The sequence below is a fragment of the Cephus cinctus genome, unplaced genomic scaffold, assembly GCF_000341935.2.
Source record: "Cephus cinctus unplaced genomic scaffold, Ccin1 Ccin1_scaffold0129, whole genome shotgun sequence".
NCBI lineage: Eukaryota > Metazoa > Arthropoda > Insecta > Hymenoptera > Cephidae > Cephus > Cephus cinctus.
Window position 1 is genome coordinate 1,603,874 of NW_014332862.1, and position 19,021 is coordinate 1,622,894.

Here is a 19,021-nt window from a genome sequence, read left to right on the forward strand (position 1 = left end):
TTCCATTGTATCTTGTCAAATTTATATCTACCAAGTAAACACATACGTACCTGTATACATTTTATATGTATTACCATAAATATATCTATATCTCGTATACAACATAATATCACGCGTTATCCAGTATCCTGTTTCAGGACATAGACTTCCAAGAGAGTCTAGATTTCCTGGCTATTTACTCTACTAAAAGGAAATCGAATAAAGTCCTGGATACTCGTCCCGTCTGTCTCCTCGTACTACCTCGAAACACGGTACGTACACCTAACACGCGTATACCATCAAAGAAAACTCTCAAAGATTCATGTCCTTTCGTAAAGTCATACCCGTATAGTGTCTTTTACCTTATAGCGTCATTTTTCTATCAGAATAAAGGATAAAGCAACTCATAAAGATCCAGTTTACTCGAGGCCGTGAGCTCACCCGTTAAGGATATTCATATTCGAGAAGATTCTTTAAAACCAGTAGATTTCCCTATAGAGGATGTCACATTTCCCAGGACTCCCTGCGTTACTTCACCTACCTGGTGCTGCCAAGCTGTCTAGGATTGTTTACGAGAGTATATCCTGCGGGCGGATTAATGTGAGGATTCTGATCTCAATTTTATTTCAACGAGATAAAAGCAGGATCTATTCAGGCAAGTATATGCTTCGCTATAATATTTAATGTATGCCATTATTATTATTTTCTATTTTTCTCATTTACTTCATGGCTATCCTTTCTCCTCTCTATATTCGTCCTCCGGAAAATGCACGGTCGTACTTTCGGTATTGGAATTGGCAGCAGTTTATTTCCGGATGTAGAAACGTAATCCTCTACTATATATCCTTCTAACATCCTGACTTATAGTGTCTGCAGACATATCGACATCGTTCTTATTGTGAGACAGATCGAGGATCCGGGGATCGAGATACCAAGATGTCTTGATAATTTATCTTCTATTTTCACCACCGTCTTATATCTATATCCTAAATGTTTATGTACATTAATAAATAAAGCCATGGAGGTTCCTGATAAATTTAATAATCAACTGCGCGTCCTTTCTTAACAATCCGATTTATTGTCTATGTACAAACATTGATATACATTGTCTTATTTATTGATCGAGTAGCTTAACCGTCAATGAAGTCGAATGAGGTCAAAGGTGGAAGAGATCCTGGCCTGCTTGTCCATGGGATAATCCTTGTTATATACAACTCTCCTGGACTCGCAAGCTTCTCGTATATATATCATGGCTACGATGTACCGGAAGTGTACTGGGTCGGACAGGACTAAGCTTTTCTGCCCGTTCGACGTATCCATTCGGATAAATCCAAGAGTCCTTTGAGTGAAGGACATTGGAGGGTGAAGGATAATCAAAGTCATCAAGACTACCAAAATTTGTCATTTTGTCCGTAGCTTTTCCGTATGTCGGTTCGAAGATGTCTGGTCTTCGATCGACTTTGTTAGGTATGACGTCAGGATCATCCTCGAGAGGATCCTGGACCTGATCCTTAGCCTCCTTCTCGGTGCGTCCTCTGTCCTTGCTGTCGTAGCGAACAATCTCTATTTGCGTCTTGGTCGGTACCGAGGTATGATTTCTCCTGTAGAGGGTCAGGGTAATACCAACCACAAGGATACAAACCGCTGTGATACCTCCAGCAAAGCAGGCCACAAGGAGACTGTAATCGGTGCTGTCATCGGATGATCCTCGTCCTGTGAAAAAAAGGCAATAGTTCACTGACAAATTATTTCACTCTGTCCGTGTCCCTATTACACGACAAAGATCTGCAGAGGCTGGATTGGCCATCCTTGTAGGAACTCGATGACGTTCTGAACGTGCCTGGACAACTGGATTACATTTCGGACATGTTCCACCCTCTACATTAGTGGATCAGGAGAACCCAGACTGAAGACGAAGGAGACTCCTGCCGTATACCTATAGAGGAAGGTGGCTACCTGGACATTATTAAAGGACAGCGATTTCGGAAACAAAGATTAGAAGACGAACGTGCGCCAGAATAAAATGGACCTAAGCAAGTGGGCGATTTAGGAGGTAGGCAAGTAAACGAGTCCTGGAGACAGCCATAGTTGCAAGGTTATAAAGAGGCTAGAAGAGCCAGGAGACCCAAGTCGATTGCCAAGAGACTCCAGAGCTTCTTGGCATTCGGAAAACGCGTTGGTTCGTTAGTGGGAAACTCCTGTACTATATATATATATATATATATATAATATACCTAGAAGGACAAGCGGATGAACGGGCAAGCGAGCTGGGACTAAAGTAGCAGGACCTGGTGGAAGGAACAGCCGCTACAGGAGGTTGAACATGGAGTGAAGTATCCTGGGGAACATCCCGAACGGGCAAGCGAGCTGGGACTAAAGTAGCAGGACCTGGTGGAAGGAACAGCCGCTACAGGAGGTTGAACATGGAGTGAAGTATCCTGGGGAACATCCCGTCTCTGATGGTAAGCTAAAAGAAAGAAGAAGAGAGAAGGAATAGGCTGTTATACCGAGGGTCTCCTGTCCTTTAGCAGAGTCTCCTCTGGCTCCTGACAATCAGCCACGCCGTGAGAGTTCCCTTTTCTGATTGTGAACGTCAGTACGGAATCGTCGAAAGGGTGTGTTGGCTAAGGTTAACGTGCCTCGTGGATACATACGTACACGAGAGCGTCAGCCAGTCATGAATAAGTCATGAGGATGGAAATTATAGACGATAAATGTGGTCGGAATGAAAGCGCCCTGGGAGGGGAGGCACTGGGATCTTTATGGGATTTTAATTCAGGTTCCGTACCCTGTGGTACCTAAAACTGGGTAAAGGGAAACGGTGAGTGAGATGTATCAGGGATAAGAGAGACGTCGCCGTTAAGGACGTAAAGAGTGAGAAAGAGAGATGGGGCAAGGACGGTGGGTCACTCAAAAGTCCAAGAGAGCCTCTAAGCGGATCTGGTAGTAAAAGTTAAAAAAAAAAAGTATAATTACAACAGTCGTAAAGGTATCCCGCGTAACTCCGTGCAAAGCCACGAGTCATTAACTTCTGCGTAATTAATAGCCGACCCGATGTAAACTTGCAGTCTCGAGTACGCCACACGTAATCAGAGGCGTCGGTACGAGGCGTCGTTACGTCCACTGGCCTGTATGTATATACGTTCTGAGTATACGTCCGCGGGACGTAGTCGCATAGATTCGGTGAAACACGTGAAAAAGTAAGAGGGAAAATAAATTGCGTGAGAGTATTAAAAAAGAGATGAAAAAATGGAGAATAAAAAGAATAATAAACTCACCAGTTGTGTACATGGCGACACCCTTTAACGTAACTGGTTCCAGGACGACTGGATCGCTACGACCTTTAGCGTTTATCGCGTATAGTAACAGTCGGTAATTCCTTCCCGGCTCCAGATCAGGAACCTCGAAGATCGGACCACCTGAATTCATTCTATCCGTCTGATTCAGGTAAATCGTATTGATGTGATAAACATTCTCCTCGCTGTATACTTCCAGCTCGAAACTGGTTAAGGGTAAGCCACCATCGAAACCCTCCATGCACCTCACTATCAGCCAGTCAGCATCCCTGGAGTCCGTTGTTTTGAAATCCTCGTGACCTGAGAATGATATGGAAAAAACAAAAAATTGGTAAAATTTGTTACTCTATTTTTTGACTATGTAGACTGATACCAAATCCTTACCCATACGGTAAGCATATGGTCCTGTAGACTGAACTGCTGAACAGTTGTGCAACGGATAAGGCCGACCTGCTACTATAATCTGAAATAGACACGGAGTCCTCTGTACGCCTATACGATTTTTCGCCCAACACGCCACAGTCCCGTAATCCATATCGCTAGAGGGCGTGTAGTTCAATCTGGAGCCGTGCCAATGATTCGTGAGCAAACGCAGTGGCTTGATCTGCGTAAATCTGCTGGCTGGAACGTTCATCAGCTCCCCAGAATTGTTAAAAGTCCAATGAAACGTATCAGGAGGTGGTTTCGCTTGGACACCGCAGACTAGAGATATGGTCTCCTGCTTGAGCGCCCCTACGACCTGCGTCATGGATCCATCCTTACATATGGGAGCGTCTGAAAGTTTGAATGATATTTTGAAAAATTGTAATATCTAATTAAAAGAAAAAAAAAATTTAATTCTTAAAATAAATCTCACACATGACTTCCAATCTGACTGGTCTACTCGAGGCACGTCCTTCGGTATTGGCAGCCATACACGAGTAGTCGCCTGCTGAATTTTTAGTGACCCTTTGTAACACCAATGATTTACCACCAGGCAGTACGATACCAGCCGTTGTATTTTGATGTAACTCGCGGCCATCTTTGAACCAGGCTAATTTATACTCTTTTGGATTAGCCATGACGTCACATTCGAAATAAACGTCATCGCCTTCATTGATGTCATTTGCCTTTAAGTTTGAACCCAAACTGATCGTCACCACGGGAACGTCTGAAGGGGATGAAAAGTATTTTCATATTCCTGCCATTTGTCACACTCTATTTGGCTTTGTATAATATCAAGATTCTCTGAGTCAATTTATGTAACGGCTGACTTACAATGAACGACCAGGTACCATCTGTCTTCCAATGCACTATTTGGTACTACAGGATTCTCTGCACGACAGATCAGGAACTTCCCATCGTCCACAATAGTTGGCACGTAACTCAATACGCTTCTAGTCTCGTTAGGACTCTCTGCAAACTACCAGAAGCTCAGTATCTCGATACCAAAATTTATTTGTTAATATACTAGATGTCATTTTTGATATTCACATTTCTGGCCATGTGTTTCACCTGATGAGTGCCTTTCCACCATGTGATCACAGGTTCCGGTCGGGAACCGGAACTAACACACTCAATATCATAAGTCTTAAGCGCTGACAGGTGTGTTTCCTTACTTTTAATATTTACCATCAATGGTTTCACTAGAAGTAATAATGATAATTTTCAGCAACATTAACATTTTTTTTTCTTAGATAACGTAACCTTACATCATCTAGATGAATCTACTCACGATTAACATCCAAAATTATCTCAGATATTATCGGTGATATCAGGTGAGTATTGTTAGCCTGACAGATCAGTCTGGCCCTTAAAAATTCTCTAGTGATTTTTGCAATTTCCAATTGATTCACTGTTATGTCGTCGTGCTCTCTCTTGAAGGTATCGTCGAGCAATTTTCCTTCTAGGTACCAGACGAGCTTCGGTGGTGGGGAACCACCTCTGACCTCACAGAGTAACGAGAGGTCACTGCCCTCGTTAAAGGGTTGAAGTATTTTGGCGAGACTTCTTCTCGCACCGGTATAGATTACCGGCCTCTCTGGCGGGACTATCGAGAAAGAAAATTCGAAAAATCTTTTCACAGCGTCAGACTCTTCAATTTACTACCGGTAAGAGTCCATCTCCGCCCGGAAGTAATTAAGCAGCCCTTCGTTTAAAATGAATGAAGGAAAAATGAAACTTGGTTGGTATGATTATAAAAAAGGAAGGAAAAACTTTCTATCCATTGCCAATTTAAGACACTAATTGACTTTTTTAAATTTTAAACACCTACAAAACGGACTCACAGGTGGAACGGTAACACCTGTTGAGCTATTATCACGTTCAATTAATTTATTCGAAAATTGTTTCTGCTCGTTGATCGAGGCAGGGTTTCAACTTGTGGTATTTAATATACTGTAATGATAATTTATAAATACAAATGCATCAATATCTTTTTCATTAAATTATTTATTTTAATTCAATTTTTTATTTTAATTCAACGATTTAAGTAAGCTTCGCTTTACCTGAATTAACCGAAAGTAACAATCTAGCTTTAGCGATTGGCTCTGAAATAAAATGTTAATTCATTCTCTAACTATATTAATTTTATATTGACTCACCTATCACGGTTAGATTAATCTTTTGATTTTTCGTGGGGCTGTTCCTGAAGTCCACGCGACACCTGTACAGTCCCACGTCTTTTGCCTTAAGATCTTCTATCTCCAATTCGGCTGGTTTCACGTTCATCTTCATAGAAGCCCTGTCGCCGAAAACTTCCGGATCCGACCAAAAGTTCGCTTGACTGAACGTCCGGCCACGTGCGTCCACGCTGTAAATGGGTTCGCCGTCTTTCTCTTCCTTGTACCAAAGTACCATGAATACCACGTCGTCTCTGCTAGGCGGCGTTATGTCACATGGTAATTGAGTTCTGTATCCAGCCACAGCACTCAGGTCCATTATCGGTACTAAAAAAACAAGGGGGATCGATCCGATTCCAAAGTATATGCAAAAATCGGACAAAACAATTACAAAAATATTATAAACTCAGTCGCATAATTTTTTTCCATCCTGTAAAAACAATTACGTAAGATAAAAAAAATTAAAATATCCGAAACCACTGAAAAAGTTCCGTCCTACGTAAAATCCATTTTACCGATATTCCATCAAAATTCTATTCAGTCCCTGCTACGCAATTAAATTCAAGTACGCAAACTCAACAACTTTACGACATTGCTAGCGGTTACGAAACTTCTATATACCATACGCATATATCCTACCGAGACACATACCATTACCACTGCCGTACATTTTCTTGGCGAATTCGCAAATTTCAAGTTTTAGTTACTCGCCGCAAAACCGAGTTACTGCAAATTGGCTAAGCCCCGGTCAGCTCGTCCCAAACAAGTCCTACACAGATACATACGTTAACACTCTACGTGCACCCACATGCAGTCTCTAGAGAAATAAAGATTGTTCCACCAAACCCACAGCCTCCGCACACTCACGCATGACCCCCCTTACAGAAACAGGCGAACCCAATTAATCGGTCTACTTGCCGATTTATTCCCTGATCTAGGTAGCGATGGCGCGATTTTATTGGCATTCGATGCCGCCCCATCAATCGTCCCAGCACCTCCCCTCTCCCCTTCCCCTATTCCCCCACTACCATCACATCAATATCCCAAGCATTCCAGTCAACCTATACAACCCTCCACTAGCAACGGCAATAGTACAACCTTACCCTATAACCACTGTCTATTATACAAAATTTCCCCCAAGGCTTAAATATCTCCTATCGCACACGAACAATTATTGCGTAACATACCCACTCTCAAGCTTACTACATCATATATCTATATATGCAGACATATATAACTACCTGCACGCTTACAGTACACAGCCAGACACGGAGCATCCCCATACACGCGATACCCATAGCAAGAGTAAAACCATGTAGACTTAACGTGTAACGTAAATCCGAGAATTCATTGGCGGTGCGATGTTAATAATCCGACGTAATTAATGTTCGGTACCGAATGCGCGTTCGAACGACCCATCGCTAACGACACGCGGATATGTACATGGGATAAATGCCTAGTGAGTGTTGTTAGCCGCTTGGCAGACCGGAGTATCGTGCGAGTGGGGTTGTAGTGGGTTGTAGTGGGTTGTACATGGATATACCATAGAAGGGGTTGAGATTGTCAACGATGGGTCTGCTTGCTGTGTTTAGATATTTCCACGTGTGCGCGCATTAGGAACGCCTAACCGTACGATACCGCATAACTATTCAAGGCAAACGCGTAGGTTAGTCCGAGGACTAGACGTGACGTTGGCCTCCTATGCTTGGCAAACAGATTTGTGCGGCATCCAGTGTGCAGAGGCCCGCAAATGCACACGGCAAGCGCACTCAAGATACGTCAAGATGACATGTGACTCGACTGCGATTGATCAAACTGTGGATTTGCGAGAAAGGTCACAGGCCGAATGGATTGCATATGGAGAAGATGATTTATAAGCTTTTCAATTTCTCTCTTTCAGGCTTATGCTTGATATTGAATGTGTTTTAATAGAGAATGACGTAGGGACGGGGTGAGGGGAAGTAACGATATAAAGTAAGTAATATTTGATTATGGGTACGACCTGGTGCATGTCTGAGTAAGTGCATTGAACAATAATAACGCGATGGCTATCGTTGGCATGGGGTTGGGGGTCGAACGGGGGTAATGTGCATTCCTAAATAATTCGCATTGAAATGCTGCTGGTGAAATTGAAATGGCTGGGAAAAAGGGGTAATGTGGATTTTTCAGGCGGTTCATTTGAATACGGGGTGGGGATGAATGATTGGCAATGGGAGAGCAAATTAATGTAAGGGCTTGATTAAAGATTCAGATACAGGAATGATAGATGGGAGCAAAGTACATTGGGTAAAACGCAACTTGATCGTTAAATGTGTATCGCGACCGCAACGAATTTATTTGCGTGGTATAAGTTTGATGCGGACGAGAAAAAAAAATAATATAAATGTTTTCAATGAAATATGGAGGTATGATATATCGAAATAATTATTAGAGCGTTACGCATTGCGCTTCGTGAAAAAGATGCATTTTATGAGATCAAAAGTGTCTGTATAGATATGTAACAACGAAAGGGTCGCTACGTTAACATTACTCGATAACATTTGCGCAGGGGGAGTTAGCACGTTGCCAGCATGAATGTCAGCACATTCGCATAAGAGTTGATACTGCAACGCCTATATCAATATATATGTATATTAAACCATATGTATACCGGGCCACTATATGCATGAACGTGCATTCGAGTGCATCGCGTAGAGAGATATTATTATGCAGGTTAGCATATGGCACGAAGAAAGAGCACAGCAGCTAAAAGGGACACGGGAATGGGTCGGAATTAAGTGGAATGGAGAGACTGAAAGTGAGAGAAGCGGAGCCATGCAGAGTCATAGATAGTAATAGATGTATCACTTTGGTGCAGCAGGTGCAACGAAAACCGGTCGGGAGGACCCAGCATCCTCTTACATTCGAGACACCATGTCACTTCTTGGTTAAACGACTTTTTTTATGCCAGCGGGACAAAAAGGATACTGAATGGGGACGTGGCGAAAGATAATTTACAATGTTAAAATAAGAGAGATTGGAATGCGTTCGGAACGAGAGTTATCAGTCGAAGGAAGACAATGAATAAGATGAGAAAGATGAGAAGCTTAGGAACGTCGGGTCGGACGTAGGTCTTGTGGAAGGAAGGAAATGCACTTTGCTGGATTAACGAGAGAAGCATCGTAGAAATTACATGGAGCGAGTGGAGTTAACGTAGAAAAGCGAGGACTTATCTACTGGAAGGTAGACATATGTATATACGTGGTAGAGCGTTCTTTTTTCAATATTCTCTTTTCATTCTTGAAACCCGCGGATTCTGATAATTCGATGCCCGTCGGGTGGCAACTGGATCGATGCTGCTGTTTCTTCTGGTGCGTCCTACTAAAGAAGAGAGAGGGGGGAGGGGGGCAGAGAGTGGGACAGGGAGAGAAACGGAAGAAAGAAAAAGAATGGTTCAGTGGGTACCAAAGAAAGAGTAAAGGAAGAAAACAAAGCACGAGGATGGAAGGTGAAAGGTGGTAGGAAGATAGGAGCCGGCAGGTTTTGGTATACTGGGTTCAGATGAATCCAGTGTGGAGAATGGATGAAAAGACGGCCGTTCACAGCTCTTTGGTTTTTCCTTTGGATTTCCCTTGGTGGGTCTCTTGAGAGACAATTGGGTCGCGTAGACAATCACGTGCCGCCGCCTACCCCGACCAATCAGTCCCGCATTGAGCGATCGACGTCGCACCTCTTTATGGCCGCCGGTGAAACTCCTTCGTCAAACAAAGGATCATTCTGCCCGGGCACTCGGTACAGGGTGACTATCCCACAGACACACTCTGCCAGTAAGGGTAGAAGGGATGAAAGGGCAGAAGGGCACAGTGCGACCCATAGAGAGGACTCCGATCTGGAAGGCCTCGCTTATCGCGTTATTCCTCACGCTTTATCAGGAATCTGTTTCTGATCGGCGCCCCCAGTTACCCCTTGGGGGATTCACCCTTCGAGCCGTCCCGAGAGAATTTATCCTCGGGAGCTACTACTCCGAGAACAAACGCGGGATATCTTTTCGGATCGGAATTTCCCTTAGTCGTCTTCTTCGTTCTTCTTCCTTTTTCATTTCCTTTTCTTTTTTATTGATCTTCTCCGGAACAACGCAACCCCTCGCAATTTCCAGTTAGCCCTGACTTACCGAATCTCTCTGCATACCCTACCTAGCTACGGTAAATGCAAAGCAATAATGATACTTCCGCATCGTCCTTCACCAAAAAACTCAAATTAAAGAGAGCTTATGCTTGCTGACTGAGGACTTCCTTCCTGCTACGTCTTCACAGTTATTGCAGGACTGTTTGTTCGGAATTCCTCTCGAGCTCTCATAGAATCGCCACTCCCATATTGCATTTTTCTATCCCGTCCCTGAGTTCGCTTCTCCGATTCCTTTTGTTAAGAGCACTCTGTACTACCCTCGAACCACCCTGTACATTCTACCCCTGCACGCTCCTAGACAGTATAAAACCACCCCTTCCACCCATTACCGTACAATTTCGATCTTGGTTTCAATATTTCAAGCACCCCGGCATCACGGTAATGACTCGCCAGGACGCTCTTGAAAATTTTTCACGAAATGTGTACGCCGATTTTAGCCTAACACAAAGTATTATTCATTCCCGCGATAACTCATATACCGCCGTAGATACAGATACGGGCGTCCGTTAATTGCGGTTTCATGAAGTTGCAAAAAATTCGCGATGTTCTAAAAGTTTGACCAACCCGGAGTCATACATTAGCCACGTGAACTGATATGCCACCGCGGGGAAAACCAGTAACGATGAAGGGGGGTATTTCCTAAGATATAAAGGTCGCGTATGGGAATGCCAACCCTGTACCATATATTCCTATACCCTTGCACAGATACACAATACCGGCTATACGCCAGTGCGGCCGAGGGCTTTTGAAATACTGCGCTTTCGTGTTCTCCTCGCTACATATTACAAGCTCTCCAACTTATTTTACCCACCCTCAGACGCACGCCTCCCTACACAACATTCAGTACATAACACATGACATGGATATATCTACATCCGCATATAGGGGATAGCCATACAGTTGGATACAGGAGAAAAAAAGGAAGCCCGTGGTACGCACGTTTGGGAACACGCGCCCGAGAAATAGTTGGCTACATTTTTTCTTTCTTCTTTTTTTTTTCCATTGACCCAACCCTCTCTGCCCTTTGACCCTACGACGGTAAGGGTATCAACGCCGCCATCGTCATCCCCGTCACCACCAACGTTCTACATATTTCACGCAACATTTTTAATAATAAATTCGAGTGATTTACGAAGTTTCCGAACCTGCGCAGCTCGTTCCGCTTCGTCGTTCTACGTTTCTTTGAGAAACATTAATAAAGGCGGTACCGTAGAAGCGAGGCTCGTGTTGCGAATTTAAGAGACAGCGATGTGCACAATGAATATCGCGACGGCAGTACCATGCCTTTACGACAGTTTTTCTTCGTAAATATGCTCCAGGATTTCATACCAGTTTCGTATAACGACGTCCTCTACAATTTTTCGCGGCAGCACTCGACGTGTGTATCGGGATATCACTGTAGTTTTTAAAAATAAGAGCTTGAAATATTGGACAAAAATTATCAGATTAATAAATAGTATATGGGACCAAACTCGAGTACAGTATAATAACGGATTTTATGGCATCAATAGATCAATATCTACTGCCAGTGACAAGGTACCAGAAACCATCATTAAACCTTTAACAGAAAATTCCCCAATTGCCAAAAGTCTTTCGTTCTTACAATTTAACGGATTGTTATCACAGGGTCCCTGGATCAGGGTTGGATTTTAAGGATTAATAGATTGCCTAAAGAATCTATTACAGAATTTATCAGACTCGTAAGGTCAAAGCCAGCAAAAACAATCCCTAAAAGTACTAATATCCAGATATCGCATCCAATCCACGTCCACGTACCACTGACGACACTAATGGCGCACGGCGAGCAGGTATGTATAAGGGTATGTATGTAGATAGGTGTAGTAGGTATGAATAAGGGTTGGTCGACCCTAGAGTGAACTTTTCTTACGAAAAAAAGCCTCGCAAACCCAAAATGGTCAACAATCACCATTCCTAGCTACTTCCACGTATGATGCGTGGTTGGACAATGCTAGTGCTACGTGAAATTACGTAAAAATGAAATAAAAAACATGTGGAATCATGCATAAGGAAAAATGAAGAAAAAAAGGGGGAAAACCCATCAGTCACCGAATGACTATCTGCAAGTACAATGCGTACATAATTATATACGTATGTGCATCCACAATCGTAACAATCCATTGAAATGGTTTCGGATGAGGACAAAATCATTTCTCTCCATTGGACAAACATAAAAAGGATATGAAGCCTGTAAACAAAGAGAAAGGACAAAAGTGAAGTTAGCTGTATATAGTATATACTGATATATATCTTTACGCTTGACTTTACCTATATTAATATACATATATATGTACCTTATAAGTGGAAATGGTTACGGTCGAAGCGTATGCGCGAGCAAGCTTGCGGAACGAGGGTTCGGATAGTGGAGCCTGGTCGTGGAACGAGCTCTCGCTGCTCATCTCGTATGTCGCGTTACCGATCGGAGCAGCGACGTTATCTTTACAACTCCGCAACTGCTCCACCAGCCCAATACAATTTTTTCCTTCGTAAAAACGTACTTTCCCGTTCAATTCAGCCGAATACTCCTGGATCCTTGTCACTGTTAGGTCAGGTATATCCCAGGAATATTCAGTAGTAATTTCTCTCTGTAATTACCCAGTACCTAGTACATTGCGCGGTTCGCTGTTTTATACCGGCATAATATACCTGTACCGTTTGATTCTATATATACCCTGTTTCAGAACTACGAATTGGGAACGTAGCAGACTCCACCATTAATGCAAAAGACTCGATTTTTTTTTTCAATTCTCAGTCCTCCACTATGTTCCGTTCTCTGTCATTGTGTCTCGTCGTTCGTCGTTTCGCCTTTGCCTCGCGTGCACGCACCTCGTCCATGTAGATTCTGCTAGTAGTAATTTTCGACATCGACGACGTCGCCGATAGCCTTCTGGTCTTATTAGATAGTCCACAGATGTGTTCGTTGATAAATTCTCCTGGACGCGTTCGAGTCCATTGGGAGAGAGGGCAAAAAGAAATTAGCAAATTCTTAAATTATTATTTTATATCGTGTGGAATTCGAGGCTTCGGGCACGAGAAAAATAAAAATTTTTACCAAACGTATACTAGTACTGTCCTTGTCAGTGTTTGAAATATTGGCGTCCCTTTGGGCATTTAAATTTCTAAATCTCCGTTAAGTGTAACGGTCTACCATTTACTTGCGTGGCTATTGGCTTTTCAGAAATGATACAGCTATCAAGATTCGCTCCGCAGGAGATTCTTCGTGGAATTTTATGTACGAGTCTGTGGCCTTGCGGCTAGGTTTGCGGGCTGATAATAATTTAACTTATCTTGTATGGCGAGAGTGGTATGCATATAAGGACATTGAAAAGTTGGAGGTACGTAAAGTGGACTGATGACGGTGAGCAGGTGAGAATGAATGCGAAAGAATTTAAATGAGAGAAAGAGAGAGGGAATGCGAGAGAGGAAGGGAGAACATCATATAGCGTGAGAGAATCACTACAGAAATTTGGACAGACCGGTAATTGCGTTTCGCGCGACGGATTAAACAGCGGAATAAATACGATTAGGTCGAGAAAGTTTTCTGAAACCTTCGAGTAAATTCCATTTGACAGATTTATCCGACTTGACCGAAGTCCAATCGTCTGAACGTCTATTAAACCGGTGGGTCTTCGCTGCTATCGAATCTTTCCGAAACGGTTTAAAAAGTTTTCACTATTTTTCTTGAAACTACCTTAGAACTGGCTAGAGGTAAACTACCCCTTTTTACGAAAATTGACGATTACCCTGCTTAACACGGGAATTCAATTCAGATACCACCTTATCGAGATTCCCATTTCCCGACAGCACGTTTTTTTTTTTTCCCACTTTACACACAGTCTACGGGATAGCGTTGTAAAAAGCTAACAATTTTCTCGGATTTCGCGAAAGAAAGAATGAACACGGAATAAAATCAAGAGAAAGATCTCTGTGTGTATAAACGAATGCCTGTGCACACGAAGAATTTTCACTATTATCTTGGCTAGATAACAACAGGATAAAAAAAAAGGTTTGAAGTTGATTCATGAGTACGAATTATTCTGTAAATCAGGTAAAAGCGGATACGGCGCCAACGAGAGTAAGCGAAACAACCGGAAATAGAAGGTAATTTTCTAAAGTTGGCAAACTTCCATTATATATATATGCACCCACATATACACATGTATACGTACAGAGTAATCTTGGACAATTCAACTGATTCATTATCTCCTCGTGCTCTCACGAGATAACGACAATGTAACCGAGGACTTTGATACGCTCGAATTATTCAACCATAACGAATTCCTCGTTAACGCCAGCAATCCGTGTCATCGATCGCCCTATGAATACTCGGTTCTCTTCCCAACCACCGGAGAATATTACGCGACGGATCGGAACGATTGGCAAGTACGTGCCGACCGCCAATCCTGCCAATGCTGCCACCTCAAAATCATAAAAGTTCGACCAGGAGCCTGATAGCGGATAGGTGTGCCAATCTACGGGGATAAATGGCGTCACGTTTATTACAACTAGCCAAACTTTATATCTCATTAGTTTCCGACAATATCAAGTAAATCGATCGATTACGGCCTTGATTCTTGAAATTCTTCAATCAACCCTCACGTCGTACTCTCTCCGTCATACCCATATTTTATTTTTTATTTTAAATACTTCTTTCATCCTATTGACTCTCACATCTCTTTATTCCTAAGCTCGAACTCTCGTCTCGGGCTCCGCTGCTCCCATCCACTTCGTCGTAGAAAGATTACGGTCTATCGATGCAGCGACGTGAAGCCGTTAGGTCAATTTGCATAATGTATCGATCGAATAAACAGTCTGTTGGCTGGTCTGCTAACGCTATTGTAGAACAGCTCTCACGACTGGTTCACCGCAAAATAACTATTGACAGGTGAATACTTCCCTGCTCCCCCTGAGCCATAACGTAGAATCGCTCCACTCCTATCTAATCCTTTACTATTGCCTCGGCTCTGTCTCTCTTTCTCTTTCACGGAAATTAATACACTTTTAGGCTAACCGCTATCGTTTTATCTAATACGTACAAGTTCCCTGTACATTCGTTTTTAACGAACCAGCCTTAGGTGTTGAGCCAGATGTTACCTGATGGTAGATGGGTACCTGCATTTGGTCAGGTCTACCATTTGTGGTGAAATAAGAAATAAAATGTTTCCATTAAACATAGCGCATGTAAAACACGAGTGCCCTGTTACTGGTACGTGTTTCTCTATTGGCTCTGTATGTACCTAGATTCGAATAATTCTACACTGTATATTCACTTTTTTTTTTTGACTTACTTGGTTCATCGACGTCACCAATGAACACTTCCGCCACGGTATAGACGAGAATGCTCATTAACAAGAGCGTCTTCATATTGCAGAGATAAGAAGATCTGATGTTGAAAATGTTGAAACTTGTGTATTCCTCTCGAAATATCACTGAGATCTATCAGACTCGAGGAATCTAACGAATTTAACGATCCTGGTAAACTGTCGCTTTGGGGTTTCCTGTGATTTTATTGACTTTAACGATGTTTCAAGTTTCTTTTTTTTATTTTAACTACTTGATGCACCTTCGACACACTTGCAACGAACGTACGGTCGGATTGTAAGTAACCAGTCTAACTGATTATTCGACACGGTGTAACTGCACTTATTTATTCCGGAAGTGACGCAACTTCGTTGAGTTATCGATAAGAACTTTGCTTTCGTTGATTTCATCCTTCTTGAAGATTCTTTCCAATTTTTCTTGCTGTCCTTCACCGATGAGATCGGTCACCCGAATCAATCATTTTTCTTTTATACTAGTTAACTGTTTACATGATGCACTTGAGGATATTAGATTCTCCTTTTATTACGTGGAAAATATTCAATCGTCTATCGTAGCGTGTAAAAAGGTTTTGTGATGTAAAAGCATTTTTATGTTCTATCGTAAATGTCCGTATACGTATTGAAGAGGATCCGTGAGTAATTTAAAAAAAAGTACAAGATATGTTATTAAACTTGTATAAACATTTTATAGGTATCGATATTAGAAATAAAATTTATCACAAATTTTCTGTTCCGATTAAAGTTTTTATAGACGTGCATTATTTTTTAATTATTCAGATTTATCGTGAAAGTCCTTCATCAGGACTTTTCGAAATTTATTCTTCTACCCGTAACTGCAATCCCACTGCTACTCGTTGTTAAGGTACAAGTTTTGCAATTTAATTTGCAAAAATGATATGTAAAAATTTTCCCGATGATTTTCCCTTCGAATCGAGGAAACGTAATTAAAATCAATATCAGATCGATGACAATTTTAAAACTAACACTGAAGCCATGCCTGGACACAGCGCAATTTGCGAGATTAAAGGAACGAGAACGAAGCCCCCGTAGTAAAGCGGAAGGCGCGCTCACTGCTGCGTTGCGGCAGGCCTACTGACAGGGGTTGCTGAGTTTTCGGGATTGCTCGGCTCAGCTCGTGTATTTCCGTCACCCCCCGGCCGGTTAACGCATTTACCGAGCGACAGTCGAGCCCCACACTCCACCAGGACGCTTCGGTGCTGCTTCCACGAGCAGCAGCATCCCCTGCGAATGTTTCGAATGGTGGGACACCGAAATATAAGGGAGGAAAAAGCTCTGCCGTTAGATAGATACGAGTGCGACCCCTGCTGCCCACTCCCTCTGTCCATGGCGCCCCACCGTTAGTCTCCCTTTCGTAGAGGGAGGGGTGTCCGCCGAGAGATGTAAATGTTTTATTAATACAAAAACAAACCCGCGGCACGAGCTTTACGCAGACCAGCCTACGAGCCGTGAAATTGCAACTGTATACGAACCGCCATAGCCATTTTCAACCGTCGGACCTTTCATCTGCCTCATCTACCACCCTGACTCTCCGCGAGATCGCTTTTACACGCCGTTATTTTCCCATTTGTTAATACCCTACAAGTTTCTATCCCCATTCTCATTCGCTGTCCCCTTGGCATGTCCCGTAACGAAGATTTCATACATTTTCCTAAAAACCCTGTAATGTTTATATTATACCTATACTGTACCTATACTCGTGGACATTCGTTTGTTTAGTTTTTCTAGATACAAAAAAACGCTGTTATTATCCACAAAAACTTACTTATGCTTTTCATGCTTTTTTATTTTTTTTTTTAATTCTTTATTTTTTTTGATAAAAAACTTTCGATCCTGATGCTTTTTTATTCCAAGTCGTAAAGCTTTAACGGCTCTCCTGATACTTTTTGTGTTATCAAAATGGCTGGGCCGAAATGTCGAACTAGTTTTTGTCCATGTGTGAAATGTCTGACAAATATTCATAAAGGATGAAAAGAGTAAGGATGACAGGAGGAAGCTTGGCAAAAGAGAAAAGCGTCACCAGCAGGGAGAACGAAAAATGTCAGTCTCGGAACAACGAGAGAAACATTGGGTCTCTAGCTCGTTTTATATACTATATATTTCGATAGCTTTATCCTCGGCAGACAGGCCTGTACCGTCAGTTTTCATTATCCGGACTGAATTGAGGATGCTGCGAGTCTCTCTTCGTTTTTAGTGTCTCTGGCTCGAAGCCGAATTGACGAGAAACGAGACGGCTCCCGCTTTGTATGAGTGAAACTGAAAACGTGCAAGCGGATGTGGACGTATAGTAAGAATAAAAGTAGATACCGGCGCAGATGAATGTCAAAAGGAAGAGGAGAAAAGGGTGAAAGTATAATTGAGTGACAGAGACAAAGATAAGAGAGAGAGAGAGAGAGAGAGAGAGAGAGAGTGAGGAAGAGTACAAATAAATAGGTACCATGAAAATAGTTTCAAAAAATGGTTCAATGTTCTGGCATACTCGAAATAAATGACGTTATCTATGTTAATAAAATTTTCTTAAATCTGGTGGCATACATATATTTTTTTCAAGTTATTTAAACTGACCTTATATTATCGTTCAACGTGCCGAAGTCAATGACAGAGATTTACTTAACCTCTCTTAATTTTGGATAATAAGGGAGATTACAAAAAGTCATTCAACTTCTTCTGTTAATAACAAAAACCTCAATTCTTTTTAATTAAACATTTTTTCTTTTAATTGACAACTATAAAAATTTCTGCCTTCAATAACAACTCGTCATCCAACAACAATGCAAAACTCACCATGTACTTGCGATGTGGTAAGGACGGTGGTAGTAAGTTCTGTATTAGCGGAAAATATGATGGATTTCCATATTCTCCCTGAATTAAAAAAAAATATAGAAAAAGCAATACTTAGTGTTCCGCATAATATATTAATTACAATAAATTTGCAAATTCTCATATTACCGGCAGTGGTGGACAATTATCCTTTGTGAAACCCACGGCCTTTAAGAACGAGGCACCAATGAGTGGTTCGTCGAGCATTTCGCAGATGGGTAGGGATATATCGAATCCGGCAGGTATAGTGTACTCACCCATAATTTCTTCCCAGATAGACAATTCAACCTATAGCAAATACGTTATAGCTCGAAAATAAAAAGATAATATAATTAATGATAAATTTTGATGTAATAATAACAAAATGACTTACCCTAACATCTTCCGGTAATTCACTGATGATGATCATTTTTAAATTCATCGTATTGTACGTATCGTTCACCTCGTTCACCGTAACTGTCGATTTATCTAGATCGAAATATTCCTCATTGCTTTCGGTAATATAGCAGTCATCAATGTACAAGTAACCTTCCCCCTGACAGAATATTTATTTAAATATTACAAAATAAATTTCACTCCTCAATCTTCACTATCACTTGATGACCATATCGTTAGTCTTACCTGAGCTGATGCAGCGCACAGTAAAAGTGCTGCTGTCGACAGGTATATCATTTTATTAAAAATAAATAATTAAACTTTATCACATGGGACCAACTGTACGACTCGTACAGTCGACTATGTGCTCGGTCATTTTATATCCTTCGTGATACAATGAGCGTTACGTCAGAATGTCAGAACATGCAAT

General features: G+C 41.9%; 2 protein-coding genes across 3 annotated transcripts; both read right to left on the reverse strand.

Moving 5' to 3' along the window:
• Nucleotides 1-1,037: 1,037 nt before the first annotated feature.
• On the reverse strand, nucleotides 1,038-17,822 carry LOC107262994 (hemicentin-1). Of its 2 annotated transcripts, XM_025080151.1 has the most exons (10): nucleotides 15,346-17,822; nucleotides 12,884-12,990; nucleotides 5,858-6,202; nucleotides 4,990-5,304; nucleotides 4,749-4,900; nucleotides 4,533-4,677; nucleotides 4,132-4,425; nucleotides 3,660-4,049; nucleotides 3,258-3,575; nucleotides 1,038-1,692 (listed from the first exon to the last, which is right to left on the reverse strand). In XM_025080151.1, exons 3-10 carry the CDS (start codon nucleotides 6,192-6,194, stop codon nucleotides 1,184-1,186), a joined length of 2,460 nt encoding a protein of 819 aa, XP_024935919.1. In that variant the 5' UTR covers nucleotides 6,195-6,202; nucleotides 12,884-12,990; nucleotides 15,346-17,822; the 3' UTR covers nucleotides 1,038-1,183. The 2 variants fall into 2 exon arrangements, with proteins under 2 accessions (XP_024935919.1, XP_015585259.1); XM_015729773.2 differs by lacking the exon at nucleotides 12,884-12,990.
• A 96-nt stretch (nucleotides 17,823-17,918) lies between these two features.
• Nucleotides 17,919-18,954, reverse strand: LOC107262995. The gene is made up of 4 exons (XM_015729774.2): nucleotides 18,838-18,954; nucleotides 18,590-18,751; nucleotides 18,346-18,504; nucleotides 17,919-18,258 (listed from the first exon to the last, which is right to left on the reverse strand). Exons 1-4 carry the CDS (start codon nucleotides 18,886-18,888, stop codon nucleotides 18,112-18,114), a joined length of 519 nt encoding a protein of 172 aa, XP_015585260.1. The 5' UTR covers nucleotides 18,889-18,954; the 3' UTR covers nucleotides 17,919-18,111.
• Between the last annotated feature and the right edge of the window lie 67 nt (nucleotides 18,955-19,021).